The 19,893-nt window shown below is 37.3% G+C and overlaps 2 protein-coding genes across 2 annotated transcripts; both read right to left on the reverse strand.

The window, feature by feature from the left end:
- Positions 1-3,288: 3,288 nt before the first annotated feature.
- On the reverse strand, positions 3,289-16,573 carry LOC120357026. The gene is made up of 6 exons (XM_039446315.1): positions 16,525-16,573; positions 16,074-16,288; positions 5,867-6,030; positions 4,411-4,554; positions 3,892-4,338; positions 3,289-3,454 (listed from the first exon to the last, which is right to left on the reverse strand). The coding sequence occupies exons 1-6, from the start codon at positions 16,571-16,573 to the stop codon at positions 3,289-3,291; spliced, it is 1,185 nt and encodes a 394-aa protein (XP_039302249.1).
- Positions 16,574-16,962: 389 nt separating this feature from the next.
- LOC113005129 lies at positions 16,963-17,503 on the reverse strand. The gene is made up of 2 exons (XM_026140256.1): positions 17,337-17,503; positions 16,963-17,203 (listed from the first exon to the last, which is right to left on the reverse strand). The coding sequence occupies exons 1-2, from the start codon at positions 17,501-17,503 to the stop codon at positions 16,963-16,965; spliced, it is 408 nt and encodes a 135-aa protein (XP_025996041.1).
- Between the last annotated feature and the right edge of the window lie 2,390 nt (positions 17,504-19,893).

Genomic DNA, 19,893 nt, shown 5'->3' on the forward strand with positions numbered 1-19,893 from the left:
GCAAAAATTTATCTGGAGCTTAGTTTTTGAATTATAGAAAGAAATAGTTAGCGTGTGACGGGTCGGATACAAGAGGTAGGCAGGGGCGGCGCAACTCAGCGTTCCGCGCGGCGCGGCGGCGCCCCTGCCTAGCTCTTGTATCCGACCCGTCACACGCTATTTTTCTTTACAACTCAGAAACTAAACTCCAGATAAATTTTTGCCAAAGGAAAAATCGTTTCCGTGAGGCTTGCCATTGCACTTAGATAACACAATAGTACACGGACAACACATTCACATTAAAATTTTCTCTCTCTCTCTCTCGCTTTAATTATGCTATCTTTAACTTGAAAATAATCTTCTAATAATTGTAATAAAAGAAATGACAGAACTTTTTATAGAAATAAAGAACAGAGTAATTACATGAAGCCTACAAGAATATTTGCATGTAGGATTTTAAAAAACAATCAAAATACTTTTTTTTATAAGAAACGCGACTGTACTCGACATTTAGATAATTAAGAACACATGAAGCAAAACAAAGTTAATCACGATTTAAGAGTACAAATTACTATTGCATTGTAGAGCTACAATTTCAATCTCTAGCTTCTTGAGAGAAAAACGGATAAATAATTTTAAGTTGTATCTATCATTATTCAAAACAGGAGTGTATTATAATAAATGTATGCTCGCGAATATAAAATTTAATACAAATGGAATTACTTAAATATTATTTTCCAATTAAAAATAGCATATTTAAAATGCATGAGAAGAGAAGGAAGGAGAGGGGGAGAGAGAGAGAGAGAGAGAGAGAGAGCGGGGGGGCGCGTTCGAACAAGTTTAAGCATGTTTACTCACGAATCCATCCTGTACGGCGATCAGCTTATTGTTTCCACGATGCGACAGTTCCACTTGAATCGAAATTTGTCCTTGAAGAGAAATTTATCTCTCAGAGTTATTTTACATTTTATCACTTTTACTCTATTTGCTCACTTGATCGATTAACGACGAACAACGAACAACGAACCGATCGATCGATTTTATTTATCACTACGAATCACTACGAATTAACCGCTACTAATCATTCGACGCGTTAAAACACGTTACTCGAAGAAACACGTGTTTACGTTACGAGCACACAACACGTGTTTACTCGACGATAGCAAGCAGTCGACTGGATGTTATGATGCGGTAACAGTGGTGCCATAAGTAAAAACGCGGCAAAATTAAAATATTGAATATTACTATACGACTTACATTTTATAAATAATAAAAAATAAAAAATAAAATATTTAGAAAAAATTAGTTTCGATAAAATCAATTCTTCAATATTTTGAATAAATAATAATTATCTTGATAAAGTCATTAATCATATAATTTTCAATAAATAATGATAAACATGCATTTGCAATTTATTAGAAAAATATTGCAAATGCATGTTTATTATTATTTATTGAAAATTGTATGATTAATGACTTTATCAAGATAATTATTATTTATTCAAAATATTTAAGAATTGATTTTATCAAAATCAATTTTTTCTAAATATTTTATTTTTTATTTTTTATTATTTATAAAATGTAAGTCGTATAGTAATATTCAATATTTTAATTTTGCCGCGTTTTTACTTATGGCACCACTGTTACCGCATCATAACATCCAGTCGACTGCTTGCTATCGTCGAGTAAACACGTGTTGTGTGCTCGTAACGTAAACACGTGTTTCTTCGAGTAACGTGTTTTAACGCGTCGAATGATTAGTAGCGGTTAATTCGTAGTGATTCGTAGTGATAAATAAAATCGATCGATCGGTTCGTTGTTCGTTGTTCGTCGTTAATCGATCAAGTGAGCAAATAGAGTAAAAGTGATAAAATGTGAAATAACTCTGAGAGATAAATTTCTCTTCAAGGACAAATTTCGATTCAAGTGGAACTGTCGCATCGTGGAAACAATAAGCTGATCGCCGTACAGGATGGATTCGTGAGTAAACATGCTTAAACTTGTTCGAACGCGCCCCCCCGCCTCTCTCTCTCTCTCTCTCTCTCTCTCCCCCTCTCCTTCCTTCTCTTCTCATGCATTTTAAATATGCTATTTTTAATTGGAAAATAATATTTAAGTAATTCCATTTGTATTAAATTTTATATTCGCGAGCATACATTTATTATAATACACTCCTGTTTTGAATAATGATAGATACAACTTAAAATTATTTATCCGTTTTTCTCTCAAGAAGCTAGAGATTGAAATTGTAGCTCTACAATGCAATAGTAATTTGTACTCTTAAATCGTGATTAACTTTGTTTTGCTTCATGTGTTCTTAATTATCTAAATGTCGAGTACAGTCGCGTTTCTTATAAAAAAAAGTATTTTGATTGTTTTTTAAAATCCTACATGCAAATATTCTTGTAGGCTTCATGTAATTACTCTGTTCTTTATTTCTATAAAAAGTTCTGTCATTTCTTTTATTACAATTATTAGAAGATTATTTTCAAGTTAAAGATAGCATAATTAAAGCGAGAGAGAGAGAGAGAAAATTTTAATGTGAATGTGTTGTCCGTGTACTATTGTGTTATCTAAGTGCAATGGCAAGCCTCACGGAAACGATTTTTCCTTTGGCAAAAATTTATCTGGAGTTTAGTTTCTGAGTTGTAAAGAAAAATAGCGTGTGACGGGTCGGATACAAGAGCTAGGCAGGGGCGCCGCCGCGCCGCGCGGAACGCTGAGTTGCGCCGCCCCTGCCTACCTCTTGTATCCGACCCGTCACACGCTAACTATTTCTTTCTATAATTCAAAAACTAAGCTCCAGATAAATTTTTGCCAAAGGAAAAATCGTCTCAGAATTCGATTACGAATATGCCTGAGAAAGGACAAGTGGTCTTTCTGACTCACCCTGTATATATATATATATATATATATATATATATATATATATATATATATATATATATACGCGCCTCTCTATTCGAATACTGTACACAAAAACAAAATAGCAGGTAGCATAGAATACATATTGAACTAACAAATAGATAACAAATACATAACATAACAATTACATAAATACATAGAACATGTCACAAACATAGCACCCATCCAATATACCTATCGACACCCCTCCCTTTACTTCTCCCTTTACTCTTTTGCTTTTCTACTTTTATACTTTTCCTTTTCCCTCCAGAATTTAACTAACACCTTCTCTTTCCTTTCATCTAAACTATCGCTTTCTAACTTACTTATCCTTTCCTCTACACTTTCTCCTAACTCCTTAAACCATTCTTTTGTTATTTTGCATTCTCTCGTAAAATGCGCTAAACTATCTTTCCCCATCTCGCAGAATACGCATTCTTTCTTCCTCTTTTAACCAATATTTATTCTCTACCTCCATATTCCCACATCTCAATCTCATCAACGCTCTTATTCCTTCCCCGTTTTTCCTTTTTCTCACTTCGCTCTCCTTCAAGTAACAAGGTGTCCTGCTCCTATCCATGAATATTTTATATCTCTTATTATATTTAGCCTCTCTAATTCTACGCTCCTCCTCCTGTCGTTGTACATCCCTCTCTCTTTCCCTTAGTTCCTTAATTAAATCCCTCTCTATCCCTGGCATACCATCTATTGCTACAACCCCCCAGTCATGTCTATTATAATATTTTTCCCTCTCTCTTCCATGTAAATCTTTCCATCCATCCTTCTTTTTTTCCAACCAGCACACTTTTACCCATCTCTCCTCTCCCATCTCTTCAATCTTTTCTTCATATCTTCTCGCTCTAATTCTACTTCCCCCCCCCATTCTACTTTTTGCTTGTCCAATCCTAATTCTCGCGTAATCAAATATCTTGGTGTACAGAAATCTATTTTGAACATCCATCTTATATAATCTAGTGAAATCTTCTCTAATTCCTTTCTTTTCTCTCACCCCCATAATTCCACCCCATAGGACATTACACTCTCTACTAAATACTTAAACAACATCCATCTCCTTATGAAATCCTCCGCACAGATCCTTTCTCCTAATCCCCATACCATATTAGCTGCCAATCTTCCTTTTCTCCTCAATTCCTTTATATGATAATCATAATCTCTTCTCCTATTAAAATTGAAACCAAGATATTTGAATGTTTGCACCTCCTCGATTTCTTTCTTTCCCCATTCCCATTTCCTTTTCTTTTTCCTTCCATCTTTATTGAACACCATCATTTTCGATTTATCTGTATTCAGCTTTAAATTCCTCTCTTTTAAAAACCTTCCTAAAATTTCCATCATGTCACCCATAGCCTCCCTATTTTTCGCTAGTAATACTAAATCGTCCGTATACGCCAACATCCATACTCTATCTTTCCCTAGCTTTAGTCCCCATATTCCTCTTTTCTCGAACCATTCATCCAAATCCGCAATATACAAATTAGAAAGCGTCGGACTCAGAACACACCCCTACCTTACACCTTTCTTTGTCTTGAACTCTTCCGATAATCCTTTCTTCGTCCTAATTGCTGCTCTTGTGTCTCTATAAATTTCCTTCAACCTCTCTATTAGTCCTCCATTGATGTTTTTCTTCTCCAAAGTTTCCCATAGTTTCTTTCTGTTCACATTGTCAAAAGCCGAGCTCAGATCGGCGAAAAAGGTATACACCTTTTTCCCTTTTTCCCCTGCTTTTCTCTCTCTGGATCAGGTGACTGAGAACAAAAATATTGTCCGTGGTCCTTCTACCCTTCCTAAAGCCACCTTGGCTCTCAGGCACTAAGGTCCCACGCTCAATCTCCTCCTCCAGTCTTTTCCTCAGAACTTCCGCGTAAATCTTATCAGTACAAAATTACCTTTTCAAAAAAAAGGTAAAAAAAGCGCCTATGTGTGTTGCGCGCAACTTATTTTGAAATTGTGTAATTTAATAAAAATGATAGACGTTTATTAAAAAAAAATGTGGGAAATCTTTTAAAATGCACCTATTATAAAGAGAATATACTTTTTCTACAAAATTAGTCGTTTGTAATTTTGTATTTGTAATTTCTTTGAAAAACATTCCTATTCTAACCCAACTGGTAGTATCTTCAATTTTTATACAAAACCCACGTGGTACTATCTCTGTATTGTTATTGAAAAATCTTCGTATTTTAAAAATTTAAGTGATAGCATCTTTAATTCTCATTGCAAAATTTTATTCCAAGTAGTATTTCCTTAAATATTGTGTAATTTAATTCAACCTAAATGCATTTTTCCAAAAAATCTTTTAAACTATCAAAGTACTATTTTTGTATTTCCATTGAAAAATCTTTCAATTTTAACCCAAGTGGTTGTATTTAATTTTAATAAGTTTCAATGGCATATATAACATTTAATTTAAAAGATTAAAGAGGAAACGGTACAAAATGAGAAAATTTTATTAAAATAAAAAATTTTTGATGTACAAAAACATGGCGCTGCTAGATAGAAAAAGCAGAAAAGACATAAGAAAGAACGCAATAAATGTAACACTTGTAAGATATGCGTTATAAAAGAAATTTGCGAAATAAGTTTTAGTTTTGTAACAAACCGCCTTTCCGCTCCCCCCTCGGACCGTCCATCGTTCCGGGCTGTCCGGCCGAACAACCGCCGGACAGCAGAAACCTGGCGCATAGCGCCGAAAATACACTCAGATACCGGCGTAGCGCGCGTTGACGCATCCGCACGTGAGATCTGCGTGACAGATCTCCGCGCGCACGCGCTCGACCGGAGTGGCGACCGCCGGACCGATCTCGAGCAGCGGGGAGACCCCCACCGACTCCGTACCGTTCCGTACCCCCGCACCGTCCCTGCTCTCGAGATTCGGGTATATAAGCGCCGCCGCTCCGAGAGTCGAGCGGTCTTCTTCTCCGTCCACTCTCCGATCCATAGAAGAAGCCCATCCTAGCGCTCACTTGGGAGTTAAGAGCCTTAGCTTCCGCCAAGCAGTCTTGGCAAGAGCCTTCCGCCTCTCCGACACCGCCGATAGAAACGGGCTCAAGTACACCTTGGGCTCCACCAGGAGATCCTGGTCGGCAATTCCTGATCTGCCGTCCCCGCTAAGGTATCGACTCACGACCTGGGGTGTGGAGTTCCGCGCCTCTACCAAGGGCTCTTGGCGTGAGTCGATCACCACCGCCGAACATCGCGGTATTAACCGCTCGCGACGGGAATCCCCGATCCGCTTACGTTCGCACCGAGCGCGCGTCATTCACGGCCGTGGCCACGGCCTTCGGCAAGGCCACGGTCTGCGCGCGTCAACACCGGCTTCGAGTTCTCGGAAAACTCGAGGCCGGAATTCCGCGAACTAAGCCGCGACAATAAGCGCGATTCCGATACCGCGGCAAACACCAACTGTAAATACCGTTCGTTCCGTCCGCGCTTTCCGTTTCTCGTCCGTCCGTCCGCGCGTAGTCTGTAAGTTTTGTTGCGTCCGTCCGAGCGTCACCGCCATCCGTCCGTCCGCGCGTCGTGGCCAAGCCACTCCACCTGTATATAGTCAACGCGAAATAAACGCACTATTGTATTTACCACGTAAAGCAATACAAGTCTAGTTCTCTTGGCGACCTCCCTCCGCGTCCTGGTCCGTCTGCCCTCACGCACCGCCCCGTGCGCGGAAAAAGACGGGTCGTTACAGTTTCTTTAGGTTTAATTACTTAACATTTAAGTAATTCTTATTGTAAGTTAAACTTAAGATACCACTTGAATTTTATTTAAAAAAATAAATTCTGTTAAAATATAAATTATTTAGGTTAAATTAAGTTACAAAATTTTAATATATTATTTATTTTTAATTAAATACCACTTGGTTTGGAAGATTTTCAATGACAATACAGAGATAGTAGCAATTAGGTTTTGTACAGAAATTATTCAATTCTTCTCATTACTTTTCGTATCTAGCAGCTCCATGTTTTTGTACATCAAAAATTTTTTATTTTAATAAAATTTTCTCATTTTATACCGTTTCCTCTTTAATCTTTTAAATTAAATGTTATATATGCCATTGAAACTTATTAAAATTAAATACAACCACTTGGGTTAAAATTGAAAGATTTTTCAATGGAAATACAAAAATAGTACTTTGATTGTTTAAAAGATTTTTTGGAAAAATGCATTTAGGTTGAATTAAATTACACAATATTTAAGGAAATACTACTTGGGTTAGAATAAAATTTTTTAATGAGAATTAAAGATGCTATCACTTGAATTTTTAAAATACTAAGATTTTTCAATAACAATACAGAGATAGTACCACGTGGGTTTTGTATAAAAATTGAAGATACTACCAGTTAGATTAGAATAGGAATGTTTTTCAAAGAAATTACAAATACAAAATTACAAACGACTACATTAATTTTGTAGAAAAAGTATATTCTCTTTATAATAGGTGCATTTTAAAAGATTTCACACATTTTTTTTTAATAAACGTATATTATTTTTATTAAATTACACAATTTCAAAATAAGTTACGCGCAACACACATAGACGCTTTTTTTACCTTTTTTTTTGAAAAGGTAATTTTGTACTGATGTCACGCGTTTTGTAATGTTAAGCAATATGTAATTTCTTTTTTTTTTCTGTAATAAGACACGATTTACACTGTTACTTAGGTTTTAGCGAATCAAATACATACCAATTGGGTTAGAATAGGAAAATTTTTCAATGAAAATATAAAATACGAAGTAGTACTACGATTTTGTAAAATTATATTAGCATAAAAAATTTTTTCTGTTAAAATACAAAAATAATATCACTTGGGTTTAGAAAAAGAATAAAGATGAAGTGCACGCACACGCATACTTGGTGCTTTTCTTTACCTTTTTTTTGAAAAGGTAATTTTATACTGATATGCGTTTTGCAGTGTCAAGCAATTTGTATTTTTTTGTAATAAAAGACATGATTTCAACTTGGCAAAATTGTAAGAAAAAAAAATGGAATAAAATGTAATATTGTAATTCACAAAGGTATATTAAAGTTCAAGATATTACGACATGGGCTGGCATAGTAAGTTTTTCAATTAACACAGAGATAGTACCAGTTGCAGAAAAAAAAGGTTTTTAAGTGCGCGCACATACACTTGGTGCCTTTTCTTACCTTTTTTTTGAAACGATAATTTTGTACTGATTATTCTTAACCGGGCGGAAAACGGATTAAAGGATTGTTCGCGCCGGAATTGCCGTGACGGAATGGTCAGTTGCGTTAGATGACAACTGCTATTCAGGTTAAATGAAGGTGCATGACATGATTGATTGAATATAACTAATATAATATAATAGCGAACGCCTCTCTGTGTCGAAAATATGTACTGGACAAGAAAATCTTGGCGACGATGACGTTTCTTAAATGTAAAAATTGAGATTTGGACTTTGCGTTGCGATATCTCCGTTCGTAGGGCACGGAGAGGAAAAATAAAAACCCTTTTATTATACAAGTCGGGGCCAAGCTATCGTTTGAGACTACTCAGAACTTGATCGGTTCAGCCGTTACTGAGATCTGATAATCTCGCATGCTTGGAACTCGCTGACTCGCGTAAAAGAGGGTTGGTTTGCGACTCGCTTCTCCTACATAGGCGCGAGTCGCGACCGCGCCTCTAGATACGTCGTACATAAGAGGTAGATAGTTTCGTTAAAAATAGTTTCTATTTGGTTAATAAACTCATGATCTTCACGTGGAATCGGATCACGTCTTACAAGGGGAGGACCAGATGAGAGACCCTGGGATTTTGATCCCAATTTTTTTAATTATTCTGAAGACGAAAAAAAAGTTTACGTCTCCCGGCGTTTCATCGAATAGGTCTTAGTTTTGAAATAATAAATTTGTGAAAATTGGCCATGCCGCGGCGCGCCATATGAGCCTTCCCGGTAACTGTTTTTGCAACTAGTGCAGTCGGCTCCGTGCGTTAGGTGCTTGCTTCACAATCGTAAGATCCGGGTTCGCTCCCGGATGTGTGCAATATTTTTTTTATTTTTTTTTAATTTTAATAAATGTATTTATTTTGATGATATTAATATAGTATGCAAATTTTTAAAATAGAAAATTTAATTTAATATCATTTTCTAAACTTCAATTTAAATTTAATTTGAAGGGAATTTAAATTCAAGTAATAATATTTGAAATAATAAATAGGTAATAATAACAATAATATATAAGTTATTTGAAATGGATAACATATAAAGGCAACGTATCTAAATTTTCAAATTGTTTAATTTAAAATTTAATTGGAAATAATATTAACAGTATTTTAAAATTCTAGTTTTTAAAATAATTAATCGTAAAAGAAGAATAATAAACAAACATTTAATTGTGAATGTGAATGTAAATACTTTTATTACAAAGTTAATTATTTAAGTATTGCAGATTTTACTTATATATTATTATTATTATTACCTATTCATTATTTCAAATATTATTACTTGAATTCAAATTCCCTTCAAATTAAAGTTAAATTGAAGATAGTTTAGAAAATAATATTAAATTAAATTTTCTATTTTAGAAATTTGCATACTATATTAATATAATTAAGATAAATAAATACATTTATTAAAAAAAAAAGAAAAAAATATTGCACACATCCGGAAGCTGGATCTTACGATTATGAAGCAAGCACCTAACGCACGGAGCCGACTGCACTAGTTGCGAGAACAGTTACCGGGAAGGCTCATATGTCGCGCCGTGGTATAGCCAATTTTCACAAATTTATTATTTTGAAACTAAGGCTTATTCGATGAAACGCCGGGAGACGTAAACTTTTTTTTCGTTTCCAGAATAACTAAAAAAATTGGGATCAAAATCCCAGGGTCTCTCACCTGGTCCTCCCCTTGTTAGTGTCATTGGACGTCGTGTCTCTTTTCACCAATGTCCTAAAAACTTAGCGGTGGAAAGCATCATGACCAGATGGGATCTGATTTCAAAAAACACCACTATTCTGGTCAATGAATTTCTCAAAGTTTTAAATTTAATAATAGATTCCACGTATTTTAAATTTAATAATACTTGTTATAAACAGATCTTCGATCTGCCGATGGGATCACCGTTGTCTCCTATCTTGGCGGTCATGCAGGATTTGGAGTGCAAGGCGTTAAAACTTCTTTCTTTTCATCTACCTTTTTACTGTAGATATGTAGACGACATTATATTAGCAGCCCCGGCTAACTCGCTATCGGGCATCCTTGACACGTTTAATTCCATGCATGACCGTTTACAATTCACCATGGAGAGAGAGATCGAGGGGAAAATCAGTTTTCTTGATGTTATGCTTATAAATGTGAATAATAGAATTATTTTCGATCAATACCGCAAACCAACTTTCTCAGGAAGATACTTAAATTTTTTCTCACACCATCCCCTGTGTCATAAAAAAGGTATTATTTTTGGTATGGTTGACAAATTACTGTTATTATCACATCCTCAATTCCACCGTAAGAACTTCATAATTTTAGTTAACATTTTATTGGAAAATAACTATCCTTTAAATTTTATTTTCTCTATGATAAATTCCAGACTTAAACACCTTTTTTATAAAGATGACACCTGCGTGGATGATAAACGTGTGAGAAGATTTTTTACGATCCCTTACATCGAATCCGTATCAGAAAAATTTTTGTCTTTCTCATGTAAGTTTGACTGCAGTGTTGCGTTCACAATTCCTTCCAAACTGAACAAATTTATAACTACTAACAAAGACCATACAGAGCGTCTTTCTTGTAATGACGTAGTTTATAAAATTAACTGTAAGGACTGCGATTCTTCTTATGTGGGACAGACGAAACGCCAATTAAAAACAAGAGTTAGCGAAGCAGACATTAGGAAGGCCAGTTCTCCTTCAGTTATTTCGCTACACCGCATCGGAGAAAATCACGAATTCGATTGGGAGAACGTGGAAATTTTAGACAAGGAACCATCTTATGTCAAAAGATCTATATTTGAGATGCTACACATCAAAAATCAAATGCACGGACTCAATAAACAAAGCGACACGGAACCTCTCGGATGCGTATCTTCCTATTCTCGAGCGTATTTCCCCTTCTTAGGTTCATCACCTCTCCTCCTATTCCTTTTGTTCGGGCCACCGAGGCTATCTCGTTTCGGTCCTTTTTATTCGTATCTATTCTTACCGAGATGTAACATCCCATCTCAAGGCTGTGACACGAGTTTTAGTGCTTAGAAGTATTTTGTATATAATTTTTGCTTCGGCTTATTTTCTTTTTTCTCCCCTTTTTTTGAATTTACATTAATTTATAAGGCACTTTTTTACAATTTTATTTCTAATGACTTGTACAGCTTCCATTTTTATTCTTTTTATTTATTTAATTTTTTATTGATTTTCCGTTTATTCACCCTTTTTAATTATTTAATTTTTATGGTTGTTTGCCACAAGTTTTAAAGTTATCATTTTAATATCTTTCTCTTATTTATTTATTTATTTATTTAGCAACAAACTATGTGGTTTCACAAAACTTTTGTCTCGGCACATGCTCTGTGAGGTCTTTCATAATATTATTATTCCAAGACGTTGTAGTAAGATGTACACCGCGGTTTTGCACAATCTCTATCTATTCGGTAACTTGTTTTCATTTCTTATTTCTGTTCTTTATTTGCTTATTGTGATAAATTCATATCTTAATTAGTGCGATTGTTGTTTTATAGACTTGTATTATCACTGAGGAAGACCGTCATTAAAGATCGAAACGTTTGCCTGACATTGGAGTTTTTTGTTATTTATTTGTACCCGACATCCTGCGTGGTTCTTGAGCTTACTTTTCTCTAATTTAATTTAGTTATAAGAGCCTTAACTTTTGTTTTGTTTTGTTTGATTATAGAAATATTTTATACATATTTTATATACATAATGAAAAAAGATAATAAAAATATTTATCTAAAATATTGTTAAAATATTTATTAAATATTGTAACGGTACGCGGTTTCGGTCGGTTCGGTGCGGTGCGGGAACTTCGGGATCGGACCGGATAAGGCTCGTCGGTTGGTCAGGTGTCCGCAATGATTATACCCAGCGTTTTAAGTAGTCAAAGATAGAGAATGATTTATTGAAGTTATGATGGTTACAAAAAGAGTTGAATAAAAGAAAAGAAAAGCGTTGACAAGATGTATGAGATAACAAAGATAAGGAGATCGCAAAGAGATACCGATAGAGGTAACAATATGGCTGGTACTCGGCTTACCAGTTACGCGGCGCGGTTTATATCTAATGCTAGAACTATCTATGTACAAGTTTCTTGGCTCAACTAGGAAGTTATGCGGGCGACTGGCCCGTACGGTCGGGGAGTCGCGGGGCGCAGCGGGATTGGCTAACGTGGTCGTGTAAGCTTGTGCACCAATGCGGGCCGGTGCCGGCGCGGTCGCCGCCGCGATTCGCCCGAGCGCGCCCCGTGCAAGTGGGGCGCTCGATCGACAGGTTGCTTGTGCCCTGCCGATATGGGTTACAAAGTTTGTCGGTTCGACGGTAACGGTATTCGAGGACGACGGTGATTGGTCGTGAATGCTCGGCCGGTGATGATGACGAGAATGCTCGTCGAGGATATCTGGGATGACTGGTCGAGGATACTCGGCCGAGGATAGCGACGGGAATGACCGTCGAGGATATCGGAGTGCGACGAGAATGCTCGTCTTTAAGGAGCGATCGAGAATGCTCGGTCTGTGCAAGGTCCGTGGATTGGCGTTGGAGGGGAAGGAAGGTCGTTGCATCCACTTCAACGATGTGGAACGAAAATGGCGGCGGCCATACTTTTACTGCACACTCGCTCACTCACACAACTAATAGCTGTAGTACCTTACTATCTACGTACATACACTAACACTGACTCGCTGTCTCGAAAATGGCGGCTATGCAACGACCTTCCTTCCCCTCCAACGCCAATCCACGGACCTTGGGTCTGTGGACGGGTCGGATAGTCGGACGGATCTGACTTGTGCGTTCCCACTGCCGGCTTATATATCCGAACGCGCGGCTGAGCAAGCCAATCCGCGCGCTCGGTCGGTTGAGCCGGAGTGGGAGCGTTACGGAACGCCACGGTCGGCGCGCGTGTCGCCGCGTGGTTGCACGGCGAAGTTCGGTTGTGCGTGCACGTGGTCCTTGGTTATACTCGGCGTTCGGTGTTTGGTGGACGGAACGGAGGCGCACGGACGGTGGAGGGGCGTATCGTTACAATATTTTTTAAAATATTTATGGTTAATGAACAATATTTCCAAAAATATTAATGTAAATATTTATAACAAATAAAAAACATATTTGTAGTAATATTTCGTAAATATTTTTATAAATATTTTGTTCATTTATAGTAAATATAAAAAGATTTTTTCTGTTTCAATAATATTATATATATGTTAATAATTAATGATTTTTTGTTTTGAATGGCACATATATTTTTTATAATAGAATGCAAAATGGTACTTTTGGCTGTGTATTTAATGTACATGTATATGTGATGATACATATGCACACACAAATAAAATAACTAGTGGTATCGTTCCACTATCGTTGCACAGCTTTTTTATTCTTTTTTATACTGTACCGATATATGTATAATCATATATGAACTTATAGACGAAATCGGTTCATGAATGAAGAAACCTCGATTTACACCCTCATGAGCAAACCATATTTTTTAAATGTCTTTTTAAAGTCTTCCTTACATTATTTTACACATTTTTTAAAATTTTTACTAAAAAAGATAATGTTTTGTTAATGAAATAGTAATTTTCAAAACACAAAATGTCAATATATCATGATATGCATCCATTATTAAAAAAACCTTCAAATTCATGTATAATACATTCCTAATTTTTTTTGTACTTTACTTAAAACTTTACCTTTTCCAACTTCTTTAATTTTTTTCTGTTTTCTATTTTTTACTTATTTTACACTCTCACAATTCTTCCTCCTTCTTTCTTACATTATTTCATGTCTCTCCGTTTCTCTACCCTCATTGCACATATTTTAAAATCTTTACTAAAAGAGATAATGTTTGATTAAAGAAATTTTTATTTCTATAACACAAAACCTTATAACATGACACGATATTCACCCATTATTAAAAAAATTCTCAAACTCGCGTTTAATTGCATTTTTAATTTCTTTCGTTTTTTATTTACAAATCTTTATTTTTATATAATGTAGGTATTCAGTAGGATAGTAGGGCGGAATCTAACTCAGGGATCTGAGGGGTGCGGGGCAGGAGGGAATTTCACGGCACGCGTCTTTGCTTTACCGACTGATGTCATGTGGGGAGCGGGAGAAACAATTCACGGCGTGTATTTTTGTCGTGCTGACCACGCCTTGAAGGGGGCGATGCCACCTCGCGGCGCTAATTATGGCATAGGTGTCAGGGATCTAAGGGTGGTGCGGGACAGGGTGGGGGGGAGGATTTTACAGCGCGCGTCATTGCCGTACTGACCGAGACGATGTCACTGCTTTCTCGCTTCCTCCTCATACGCTTGCTCTTTCACTCGCACGCCAATGTTCTCTTTGTCGTGCTGATTTTTTTTTATTGAAGGGAAAAAGTGAGGCCTGGCAACGCCATCTAGCCGATACGTACAAAATTAAAATTAAAGGTACATTGATAAGGCAGTTTGGTTACAAAAGATAAACGACTTAAATTAAACTAAATTAAAATTAAACGCGGTTATCCTGAAAGAGTTCTTACCACATTCGTGCATTCACTTGAATTGTCTAGACAGGATTCAATTTGACTAAACGGAGTAGCATCTAAAATTGTCATCACTTAAAGACTAAAAATCACAAGAAGGAAAACATGAAACAAGATAGGAATCAAAACATCATAAATTTAAGTGATTATAATAAACTACATCTACTGTCATACGGTACATCTGTATTGATTCAGGTACCATTGGTGGCGAAGCCATGATAATACTTAATATGAGTCTAGTTATTATAACAGTACAGTTAATATAATATGAGAGTAGTCATAACTATATATGCAACAAATAGACATATAAGGTGAAAAATAAAATTAGCAGTTAAAACTAGAAATTAAAAACAAAAAAATAATTCAAGTTTGAATTGAGTTGGCCCCGGCGTCATAACTGAACTCAAAATGTCCATTTACGAGTTTAGGCTTGTCTTACTACATATACATAATACTTAAATCTACGGATAGGGATAAAGTTAAAGAGCTGCGTACAAGCAAGTAACCTTAGCTTAGATTAAGGTTACAGTAAGCATAAGAGAGTAATAAGTGGGTAAATCGCTTTTTTCTTTTTTCAATTACAATTCCTTGCTATTGTAAATTTACAAGACGAGTCCAACATCCAAAGATCGAAGCATAGACCGCGGGGGGAGGGGGGAAGTAGAAAGACAATTGTTATTAGACGTGAACGGTGGCTTCTTGGCACCGAAATGGCATCAATAAAAATGGTAAGCGCAAAAATGATATCCGGAGTCATAGTATGCAGAAGTTGTTCGACGCAGAAAGGGCCCATAAAATCGTGAGTATAGAAAGTGCTCATAAGGTTCTTTCTCTGCACAGCCAACAGTTCACTTTGCCAAAAAATGTGATTAGGAGATTGAATTTCCTCGTAATCACATAACGGTGAATCCACCACGTTATGCTTAAACAAGCATTCTGCTAGGGTGGTATGTTTGGATCTCAATCTGTTTATTGATACAACACTTTTCCGTCTGAATTTAAAACCATTGAACCACGGCTTGCGATTTCTCACCGGGAAACGCTCAAAAAAAGTATGATCCCGTCGTCAGACCTTGGTTCTCAGCCCATTCAAACAATCTATCATACAACTTGATCCTCCAAGATACCCTCAGATCGGAGGGGGGGGGAGGAGAAGATTAGAGTCCCTTTCTATCTTAATATCCTTGGCCGCGCAGTCCGCCTGCTCGTTTCCTGCGATGTCCAGATGAGCAGGGATCCATATAAGAGAGACATCCTTTCCGCTGAGTTTTATTTTCTCGAGAACATTCAGAATTTCAAGAATCAAGCAAGATGATTTTTTTCTATTATTTTTGAAAGGTAGAAGAGCGTTCAATACATTCTTAGAATCAAAGAAGACGGTTATTTTCCCAGTTGTGGAACTAGAAGCAATTTTCAGCGCAGAGAGAATTGCCATCGTTTCGCACGTAAAAATAGATACCTCATTCGTAACACGGTAACGAAGAGTACAGTCCCCTGATAAATCCATCACGGCGAAACCCGCAAAAGGTTGGTCTGCCACCTTGAATCCGTCTGAGAAGATACGGCTTTCGTCAGGCGATGGCAGAAATAATCGCTTCAAGCAAGCCGGGGGGTCGGGGTCGTCACGAATGATGCTTCCTTCCTCCAAGAGGACCTGTGGTGAGGCGGATAAAACTGAGAACGGAAACGTACAGTATATCGGACAGTCCGATGTGTGAAAATTGGGAACAAATAATAAAACTTTTACATAAAAAGGGCAGGGGAGACTTCATGACATTAGTAGGACATTAGTAGGACATTCAGTGAAATTTTGAATATCCTGCATAATCAGAATTAATTCATGATTAGAGCGAGCAAGAGAACTAGACTGCAGCTCAAGAACTCTATTCTAGCCTCCAGTAGGAGTTTACCGGCCTCATAGAGCATGACATTGACAGGCGTAGTCCTCCTGTAACCCATCGCTATACGAATAGCCTGAGATTGTATAATCTCCAATTTCTTAACGAGATATTGAGGAAGGTTAAACCATATGAACTCAATACTCCATACGCGATCTTATCAAACCCTTGTATAGCATCAAGAGAAGAGAGAGATCAGACCTCCACCATGTGGTTCTAAGAAAATTAAAAATGGCTAACGGTTTGCTGCAGCTAGCGATTACCTTGTTCACCTGGCTGTTCCATTTCAGATTATTTTGAAACAGTATACCCAAGAATCACGCACGGCACGGCTCGAATAATTGTGTTTTTAACACATATGGACCAAAAGCGGTCTCCGAGATTATTTCTTTTGCCAAAAATACAAAGTTGTGATTTGTCGGGAGCAAGCTCCAGGCCCAACGATTCAAATCAAGCAGCAATCCTATTGCCCGCCTCCTTCAGTTCCGATAGCGCAGCGATAAAATTTTTATGAGCTACATAAAGGCAGACGTCGTCCGCGTATTGTAAGATTTTAACGTTAGTGTTATAATGAAATAATTTTTCCAGTTCAGCGACATAGATAGAATATAAAATAGGACTCAGTAATGAACCTTGCGGTAGGCCCTTCTTAGCATGTCTAATTTCATCGATGTCATTAAATTGAACCATCCTAGAAAAAGTAAGATTGAAAATAAATTGAATAAAAGAGGGAGGTAGCCTCAGTTGAATCAATTTCTGAATTAAGATACCCCATAACACACGCGTTGTCATACGCGCCTTTAATATCAAAAAATAGAACATACGTATCTTTGTTGTTATACCAATTGCGACAGATGTCTGAGTGTAGGATTGCTATGTTGTCTGCACAAGATCTATTACTTCTAAATCCTGCCTGACTGTTAGGCAACACGTTAGTCCTTTCGAGCCACCAACAAAGGTGGTTATTGATTAGCCTTTCTGCTAGTTTCATGGTGCACTGAGCGAGAGAGATTGGGCGAAACTTATTGGAATCCTTTTTTGGAATACAGAAAACCTGAAATCTGTTCTACTCCACTGGGAATGATTCAGATTCCACAATCTTGGAGATGAGATTCAATAAACATTTACTGATGACAGGAGGCAGCACCTGCAAAACGCGATAATCTATGCCATCGGAGCTAGAGCACGAGTCAGGTCTGGCCGAGTCAATGATTGCGTCAAGATCCACCAGCGAGAACAGCGGAAATTGGACGTGATCGTACGATAGCAAATCTAAGCGAGGCAGTTCAGGAGAGCACCAGGGAGGACACAACTCGTCTATTTGGTTCAGGATAACACGCGACGAAGACTCATTGTAAGCATTTGCAGTTTCTTTCCTGTGGAATTTATTACCCATTGCTCTAATTTTTTGCCAAACATATTTCAAGCTCGAGAACCTATTCAATGAACCGCAGAAGTCAAGGAAGTAGCTACGTTTTCTTTTTCTAAAATGAGATTTTGCAATGGTGTCTGCTTGTTTGTAGCTGAGAAAGTTCTCCCTCAAAGGGATGAGTTTAAATTTAAGAAAAGACGTCTTTCTGAGCCTACAGAGTTTCTCGCATTTCTCGTCCCACATGGAGAAGCCTTAGTCTTCGAGTACAGCCGAGAGGGAAGGGACGGCTTCTCAGCTGGGGTGTTGCAGCGGAATGTATCCTCGATGAGTCCCATAAACGAGCCGTGTCTCACTTGAATTTCGAGAGAGGAATTCATTCACAATCCCTTCACAAACTTTGCCCAACAAAGCCAGTCTTTCCCTGACCTTGGTCCAATCCGTCTTTTTTGAATGCACCCGGTAGGAAGAGTGGAATTGTAATTTGTTAATAGAGAATTCCAGCAGTTCTATCTTAATTGGCATATGGTCGCTACCCCATGGTTCTTTAAACGTTTCCCAGTGGGAAGAGATAAAAGAAGGACTGTTTGTAATGGATAAATCCACAGCCGAGCCCCGAGAGTGTGGCGTTTCAAATCGGGTCAAAGAACCGTTATTCATGATGTATAAATTTAACTCTAAGCAAATATTTATCACCCTCTGGCTCTCAGGGCACGTATATGGACTGCCCCACGACATGTGGTGCGCATTAAAATCGCCACCGATAAGGAATTTACCGTTGAACTGCGAAACTAGGAATCTTCTTCAGTCCGTTAAAGAAACATTGACCTGTGGCGGTTTGTATAGAGATAAAATGATAATTTCTTTAGATTTATGATAAATTGTGATACCACAGGCCTCAATTAACCCTCCCGCATCGAACATATTCTCAAGATTAAAAATGCGATATTTGATGCCATTACCAAAATCGCCACGCCGCCTCCGCAATGGTCTATTCTGTCCTTTTTTATTACATCAAAGTTTTTGAAGAGTCACTTAAATTGGGGTTCCAATCATGTTTCGGATAACAGGATTAAGTCATAATCCTTGGATCTCGCCTCGAGTTCCGGACGCTTATTCCGTATACTTTGGCAATTCCACTGTAAAATATGAACTGACATAAATGTAAATATATAAAGAGGAACTCTTTTTCTTTAAGTTGACAAAAAATTCTAAGTTGAAGACGTAGGCATGTCATTACCCTTCTTAAGCTTATTATTTAATACATGTAACTATAGTTTTTTTAATACGATCGCAAAGCACCTCACCATCTGAATCTGTTAAAATAACTTCTATAATTTTATTTAACTTTTCTCTAATAATATTCTTAGATTCTCCTAAAATAATATTACTATACGTAGTAAGACCCTCTCTTGTAATCTGCGATGATCCATGATCGATATTTGATGATCCGTTTCTGCCAGGAAGAACAGGGAATTCTCTTAGCGTTTTGTGTGGTGTTTTTTTGAGAGGCCCTCGCCTCTCTCTACCAGGAATCGTGCCTCGAGGAAGGGGAGGTTGTCATGTGTCATGACCCTAGCTATTTCTTGATGTTTCCTATAAATTGGACACCCCCGATTCAACGTGGTGTGAGGGCCTCCACAATTGATACACTTTTTGACCGCTGAGCATGGTGCTTCACTTGACGATTGATGATCCCCATCGCACGACAGACATGCCGCGGGACTTTCGAAAAATTTGCTAACGTGGCCTATGCGGCCACACTTAAAGCATACGCGTAGCGATTGTATGTATGGCTTAACCGGGATAATGGCTCTTAAAATCAAGATCTTCTGAGGAATAGTTTCGCCTCTCAACTCTATACATACAGTCTCCGAGTCTTCCAACTCTCTAGTAACTCTGTTACGTCGTCTCAATCTAAAGATATTAGTTATTAGAAGGTTGGAATTCTCCTCCTCTACAATTTCCTTGACTTCTGATAGCAACATTTCGACTGGAATTTTCCTTATGAT

Source organism: Solenopsis invicta, chromosome 1, assembly GCF_016802725.1.
Source record: "Solenopsis invicta isolate M01_SB chromosome 1, UNIL_Sinv_3.0, whole genome shotgun sequence".
Classification (NCBI taxonomy): Eukaryota; Metazoa; Arthropoda; class Insecta; order Hymenoptera; family Formicidae; genus Solenopsis; species Solenopsis invicta.

Coding starts and splice junctions, on each gene's coding strand:
- LOC113005129 (XM_026140256.1), bottom strand. CDS start 17,503: ATGAAACTAGCAGAAAGGCTAATCAATAACCACCTTTGTTGGTGGCTC. Junction 17,204..17,336: donor TGGTATAACAACAAAGATAC/GTATGTTCTATT, acceptor TACTTTTTCTAG/GATGGTTCAATTTAATGACA.
- LOC120357026 (XM_039446315.1), bottom strand. CDS start 16,573: ATGGGTTACAGGAGGACTACGCCTGTCAATGTCATGCTCTATGAGGCC. Junction 4,339..4,410: donor AAGACAAAGAAAGGTGTAAG/GTAGGGGTGTGT, acceptor GTTCGAGAAAAG/AGGAATATGGGGACTAAAGC. Junction 3,455..3,891: donor TATGGGGTGGAATTATGGGG/GTGAGAGAAAAG, acceptor ATTCATGGATAG/GAGCAGGACACCTTGTTACT.